Raw genomic sequence first — 7601 nt, forward strand, 5'->3', positions numbered from 1 at the left:
CCAAAATGTCCAAGATTTAATTAAGTTGAGAATCAAAAATTATTTCGCTAGTCTATTACATATATTGCAAGCATCAAACGCTTTGTGGTTACATATTCACGTTAAAGTCTTACAGCCAATGCTGAATTGGCAGTCTTTGAAATGATCTTCTGTGGGTAAGCAGAAATAGCAACAGGAGGGTCAAAAGGGCAAATGTTTACTTGGCTTGTGTTGGCAAGTGAAGACATACAGCTGAGCACACTTGTACAAAATGGATGATTAAACAAGCACCTCATATGTTTTGACAATGCAGAAACATTTGATGAATGAAACTGTCTTCATGTGTTAATCCCAAAATCCATAAAAATTAAAACTATTTTATAATTACATGCTACATAAAAAGAGTCCTGTGCTAGGTATGCGGTCAATTGCTTATTCAAAGTAAACTTGTTGAAAACAAATGCACAGCAACCATGACACAGCTCTGCCTACAATCTGTTAACATCTTTCTATTCCAGGACCATGAGATATTCATTAGTTAGATAACACAGCAAAGTGGGTGCTGAGATATAACTTTCCACTCTAAAATTAGAAGAGGCCAAGCACAAGCCCAACAAAGTGGCTCTAATTTTCCTTCTAAAGGGGCCTTTGAATAGAGGTCACAATGGGGGGGTCATAGTGCAGAAGAATTTGCAGTCAATATGAAGACCCCTTTAACCTCTTCCATGGCTTTAAATAAGTTTCATGGTGAACCTGCCACCATCACCTCCCTCCCCTCCTCCTCCACCCATGGAAGACCGAGGAACAAAGTCAATAGTTGCTGTGTGCTTGATCTGACCTTTGCTCTGGCTCCAGAAGAACATAAAAACAAAACAGATGGCCACCGAGCTAAGGAAAGACAGGAAGCCCATGGTGGTGGCAATAATCAGTGTCTTTGCGTCAAACGGGTATGGCTTGGCCATTTGAGCTGAGGAGTTGGCAGCTTGGGGATTTGAAGGCTCTGCCCAGTCTTCCTCTGAGAAGAATGGGATGGTTCGGTTACGAGGAAGCCCCTTAACATACAGACCAACAGTCAGGCTGTCATTGCCGGCTGCATTGCCTGCCAAGCACTGATACGTTCCACTGTCCTGAACTTGGGCAAAACGAACTTCTAGAGTGCCATTGAGCAAAACTCTGATTCGTCCTGTTGGAGAAACCACATTCTTATGAGATGAGATCCACGTGATAGATGGAACTGGATCCCCATCAGCTTTACAGGAGAAGATAACTGTAGTGCCCTCCTCTACTCTCGCCTCCTGTGGCCTGCGGTCCATGATACGAGCAGGGCGGCAGGTAAACAGCCTCGGGAGCTCCTTCTCGGAGAAGTCTCTGAATTCACGCTGTCTCACCGCATCAGGAGACGAACAAGTGGGCTGATGTCCATCAAAGTTCAAGCGCAAACGGCGGCGGACCACCCAGAGGAGCCGGCAGTCACATGCTAAGGGATTCCCATCCAACCGCAACACCTGAAGGTTCCCCACAGAGTGGAACACACTCTCTTCCAAAGTAGTAAGCTGATTGGATGTCACATTAAGCATGCGAAAGTAGGCCAGTCCCCTAAAGGCCCCTGGTTCTATTCGTAGCAAGCTCCCACCTGCTAGGTGTAACTCCTGGAGTCTCAGGAGATCTCCTAGTAGATTACCTTGGATAACAGTGATGGGGTTGTAGGACAGATCCAGGAAGCGCAGATACACCAGGTGACGAAGTGCTGAGTAAGGAATAGCACTTAGGTTGCAGCTACTGATGACAAGTGAGGTCAAGTTAAGACCTATCAGGCTGTTGCTGGCCACAGTGTCCAGTGCTGGCCAGTTTGCAATCAGGAGGCTACGCAGGCGATGGAGTCGTCGGAAAGCATTGTTAGGCAATGTAGAAATGGTGAGGCGCAGCATGCAAAGATGTGTCAGGCTCTGGAGCTGGGACAATGCCTCTGTGGGAATGGAGGTCAAGTTGCTGCGGTCTATGTTGAGCTCCTGCAGATTCTGCAGACCAAAGAAAGCCCGCTGGGAGATGAAGACCAAGTCATTCTCCTTGGCTTCAAGGGTTTGCAGGTTTACCATTTCTTTGAAGGTATAGTCCAGGAAGACCAGAATCTCATTCTGACTCAGATCCAGAAAGCGCAGACTGGACAAGCCAGAAAACACCCCAACTGGGATAATCTTAAGTCGGTTATTCTTAATCCGAAGCGTCCTGAGATTCTGTAGGCCCTGGAAAGCCTCCACCTCAATCATAGAGATTATATTATCACTGAGATCCAACTCTTGAAGTTGCAAGAGGCCAGAGAACTGGCGGCGCCCCACAGTCTTAATCTTATTGTGGGATAAATCCAAACGCCTGGCATCACTGGAAAATCCCTCTGGCACTGAGTTCAAATGTTTGGCAGAGCAGATCACTTCTTTAGCCTCAGGTCGACACACACAGCGTGGAGGACATCCTCCTGCAGATACACCCAGTACAAACTGGAGCAGGATGCTCCATGCCCCCCACTGGACGATTGACTCCACAAACATCTTACCCCCAGCCTGAGAAGAGACACAGACAGCGATACATTAGCTCTGATATTTTTGACAATCCAGAAATTTTGCCATATACACAATGTCTAATCCCAATGTTTTTTTTGTAACAATTTAACAGTGTTAAATCCCAAACAAGATAGGTTTGTACTGGATTTATTTTCATTTAGTTTAAATTTGTATCAAGACACACCGTTTCAGTCTTGGAGTGCAGATTTTCATAACCAGTGGCAGTCAAGTTGGAATCAGACTTGAGTGAAGTCCTCTTTAGAGATGTGGTTCCGTCAATAACATGCCCTTTAGAGTGGCCTGGATAAAACACAGAGACAGAAAAAGGGTTATGAAAGAAACACTGTGCAGCATCATGGTCATTCCTACACTTGAAAAAGTGGCTCAGATAAGTAGACTATTGAGTGGCAATCTAGAGGCATACTATCTGGAGGATGAGGCAGATGTTCATAACCACCAAATTGGTTTGAGTTGAGTCAATATTTTTTCCAGAAGTGTGTGACCTCTAACATATCTAGAAATTGAAAGTAGTTTTGGATAAAATGATTATTTTTAATATGTCAAATACCTATAAATTGCAAACCAGTCTGAACATGGATGAGTTGCTGACTTTCTACGTGGTTCTTCTCACATTACAGACATGAGCCGACCTTGATGTCTACAATGAAACAATCTTAAATGCAATTATCTGGTGGATAATTCAGAGGTGAAAAACGACCCATCTTCAGTTCACTGAATTAGTCTTACAAAATAATACCATACCCAAAATGGTTAACAGCTGATGAAAGCATGATACCTGATTATAGTAGGCATGGTTGCAAGCAATTGTAGAGAATTGTAGAGTCTTTCATCACCTAAAGGGTACATGTATATTATGGAGCCCTTTTGCAGAATGCACATAGAGAATGCACTGCGCTAGTACGCTCTGCACCATGTTTTTTTTGCTTGAACTTGCTGGATGATGTACCCGACTCATCTTTTGGCAATGATGTTAGTCACTGTTAGGTCAGTCTAACTCAGTTTTCCATTTTGATTTTTTTGTAAATGAGTAGGCAGTTTTTAATTTGAAAAGTAAAACATTGAGAATGGAATATATGGGGGGGATTTGCAATAACATATGTTATTTTAAGTTTAAATGTGTAATTAGGTCTAATTGAAGATTTTGTATGAATTTTGACTATGCCGTTTCCCACCAGAGTGTAAAACCTACTATTTCACTAACTTAACCAACATAAAATCAAAAAGAGCATAAAATGTGTGTGTTAGGGAGGTCTAAGGAGTAAAATGCATGTACTCAAACTGCTAGGAAACTTTGGTATTAAACAGGTCTCAAAGAGTGTCAAAACACTCCAAGAGTTTCAGTTTAAATTCATCTACTGGTCTGGTTTATTACAGCAAATGCCATATGAAACTCATTCACTCCAAAAGTCCTCAATTGTCAAAATGGTGACACTGTCCTATAATTAATTTCTGGTGCTCACTTGGTACATGTTTTTATACTTATCATCTGATATGTGTACAGCGAGTCCCCAGTGTGGAGCAGATGTCGCAGCTGATAAGGCCTACATCTCTGTACACAGACAACAAAATCCTACTTAACTGATTATCAAAGAATACATCTCCCAAAAGACTGGAATAGTACCCTTAACAGTTAAACACCCGTGGAAGTGTCCATATATGATCTGCACTAAAAAAAACGTATTAGTGTGCCCAGCCTCTTGCGCGATGTCTCTAGGAGAGACAAAGCAGGTGAGGTATCAGTGGGATAAGGGCTTCGCCCCCAGGGCCCGGCATCTGGATTAAAAACAAGCAGCCATCTCTGGCACTGAAAAATGAAGCTAATGCTTAAATGCTCAAAACTGCAATTTATCGAATGGTTACTTGGGGCTGGCTCCAAAAGCAAGTCACTTCATAGACCCTCATGTTAAATGCCCAACTTTCCAGCAGAAAAAAACATGTTTACAATCTGGTGCTAAAAACAATGTTGGTCTCTATAACTATTTCCCCCCTTTGTGACAACTGCACGGGGGTGACTTCCATGTTTAAATTATATTAAGGCTTAAAGTTATGCATAATAAAGGCCATGGCTGTTTTGTGTGACAGGTGGCTAGCTGCTAGGTGGTTCGGGAAACTGTGCTTCATTCGGCATGCCTTAACTCAACCTCTGTGCCCACATTTTTGCATTAGCCAGTCAGGCACTTCAAAGATTGCGACCGGGAGCCGCCCGCATTGAACTTCTCAATGGTACCTACGGGTGACGTCACAGACACTACAGTTTATGATTTAGACACAGCAACTGGAGCCAGAGCCAGCAACAGAGTGAAGGCATTGCAGATTTTCTGAATAAAATTTGTAATCTATATACTATATACCAAATAATCAAGCACAACATTTAACAACAATAAACTGTAAATGTAGATGAATCAGGGTAAATATGCCAGTTAACTCTGCAATTAAATACATATTATCTTTAATACAATATCCTTTGCATGCATGTTTGTCCTGAGGTTTGCTGTTTAATATATTTGTGGAAGCTTTTCTTATCTGAGTAAAGACTTTAAAGCTCTTAAAGAGAAATGTATGATTTTGGGATGATTGCTTGACTTCACTTGCCTACTTAATATTATTATTACTCAATGTAGGTCATAACTGTTATTTTCAAGTCCTCATTATTTGTACTTTGTAGTTTGCATAGTGTTTTTGAAAAGTTACTCTAGTTACACTAGTATACAGAAACAATTCCTAAAGTTCAACCAACTTAACTTTGTAAGAAAGTGATGACCTAATGTCAAAGATTTCACTGAAATATGGCTAATTTGCTATTTTTTGAATAGCTGCAAATTATTGATTGGCTGTTGCATTGCTATTAAAGAAATCACTCATCTGAAGGTAGGACTTATAAAACTGAATTTCAACTACAATAACAATTTTCCAGATAAGATTAAATAATACAATGGGTTTGAATAATGAACATCAAAAACCTCATGTGCTCAAAATCAGATAAAAAAAATCCTATCCTATACATATCCCTAAATTCCTATATATACAATTTCAAACAAACAATAATGTTAGTGATAATAACACTGAGAACAGCGTAAAAACAACATGCGCACTGTTGAGAAAAGGAGTCTGAAAAGAGGCCCACTGATGTGAAATGTGGCACTGTTAAATATTACATAAAGACATTATTCTGCCAGTGTCTGACCTTGCCAGTTGAATAAACAGGTGCTGGGAAAGTGTGAGATGTAAATTATGTATTTCTCTATCCAACATCCACCGCTTAGACCTTCTACAGTTCACACATCAAGAATCAACTCTAATTCTTAACACAGAACCTACAATTTTTCCACAACTGCACAGACAAAGCCAAAATCTTCAATTCAGTTAAATTATATTAATTTAATGCTAAATTAATGTACTTTTAATATACAGCAGGTTTAGATTGTACCTTTTATAAACTGTCCACCATGTTTCAATACTAAACTACTAAACTGTTTCTACTTGTGTATCTGTCACAGACTCCTCCTGTAGAGGGAAACATTTTTTTGCTCTTTCCCTTGCATTTCAAACCTTTTGTTGAACATAGATGCGAACACAAACTGCACTCAAATAGAGCAAAGTTATGTTTCATAACAAGCAGAGATGTTACATATAATACTTCAAAAATACAACTAAGACTATTCAAATACTTTGATATCAAGTCCCAGACTGAGTCTAACCTGCAGCAGCTGCAGCTTCTCGCTCTCCACCATCAGACAGTTTCCAGAGTGTGGACTCGCTGCAGCCTCTCCTCTGAGTGGAAGAGTTGTCGACAGAGCTGCGCAGTCTCTATCTCATCCCCGCTCTTCATGCAAACAGCTCTTATACTGGCTGGCTGGGAGCGCTGACTCCCAACCTAACACTGCTCTTAGACTCCCAGGACTCCTGTTAGACCGATATATCCAGACACACCAGGACAGACACTGATACTGGCTTTATATTAAATGTTGGACATAAGCCAGTTATTGATCAGGAGGCAGTTCTCCTGATTACAGCTATAGTAAAACAAATCTGTAAAAACACTATATTTAGTTTTAACTTAATTTATTCATTTTGTATTTGTTTTTGCAAGGTAATTCCTAATTTAGAAGCTGGATGTAGTATATTTGGCCATAAACATTTTGCTTTAAATAAAAATATGATTGAAAAAATGTGTTGACCCCCCCCACCCCAAGCCCTCCAAAGCCACCTTGTGAAAGACAGAGACTGGCAGGTGTGTGATATCTCAGGCGAGTGGGCTGTCAGTTGTTGAGTCCTCCCAGCCAATCAGGGATCAGGATCACACATCATGAAGCTATAGTCCAGCCAAAGGTCGTGACCCCAGAGTCAGTCAAATTAGACAGTGAGGGAATAAATGCATTTGTAATTTCAACATCTATTTCTCACCCTGTGTGGAGCGTAGTCACATGAGTGTTATTTTAAGTGTTAATTACGCTAAATATTTTCTATGACGCACAGTCACTGGTTGTTACTATTAATGATGCTGTTTCAAATTAGAGCAGACACTTCAAGAGCTGTTACTGTGGTCAAAAAAGAGAACTCAAAACAATTTAAACTTGTGATACTGTTAGGAATATAATACAGAACTGCTTCATATCAAATGAACAGGAATCTATTTTTATAAGCATAATGTTCTTGGGAATTTAGACAGTACACCCTTATCGCCAGGAAAGTCCTACTATTCAGAGCCTTTGTTCTGTAATTTCCAACTTTGAGTCAGGCTCAATACATTTTTAATAACCCTGTAAATTACAGGTTGGAAATAAATCCAAAATTAGACTGAAACAAGCCCAGAATGTCTTGAAGCAGTATTTTTGATAAAAAAAAAAAAGAAAGTATGCTGGCCTTTAATTACTACTAATTGCTGAGTTATTTACTGAATAATTACATAATGCCTGGCTGATAATTTTAAAAATATTTGCTATAATTGGAGGTTTAGATATTAGCTGTTCTTGAAAAATACCTTTGATTTTTAGAATTTACATGATTCCCTATATGACAGTTGGGTGTTAATTTGCACAGCCT

General features: G+C 40.2%; 1 protein-coding gene across 1 annotated transcript; it reads right to left on the minus strand.

Moving 5' to 3' along the window:
• Positions 1-462: 462 nt before the first annotated feature.
• On the minus strand, positions 463-2781 carry lingo4b (leucine rich repeat and Ig domain containing 4b). Its single transcript, XM_046045150.1, has 2 exons — positions 2722-2781; positions 463-2537 (listed from the first exon to the last, which is right to left on the minus strand). Exon 2 carries the CDS (start codon positions 2523-2525, stop codon positions 711-713), a length of 1815 nt encoding a protein of 604 aa, XP_045901106.1. The 5' UTR covers positions 2526-2537; positions 2722-2781; the 3' UTR covers positions 463-710.
• Positions 2782-7601: the final 4820 nt, after the last annotated feature.

Source organism: Micropterus dolomieu, linkage group LG03, assembly GCF_021292245.1.
Source record: "Micropterus dolomieu isolate WLL.071019.BEF.003 ecotype Adirondacks linkage group LG03, ASM2129224v1, whole genome shotgun sequence".
In the NCBI taxonomy this organism is placed as follows: Eukaryota; Metazoa; Chordata; class Actinopteri; order Centrarchiformes; family Centrarchidae; genus Micropterus; species Micropterus dolomieu.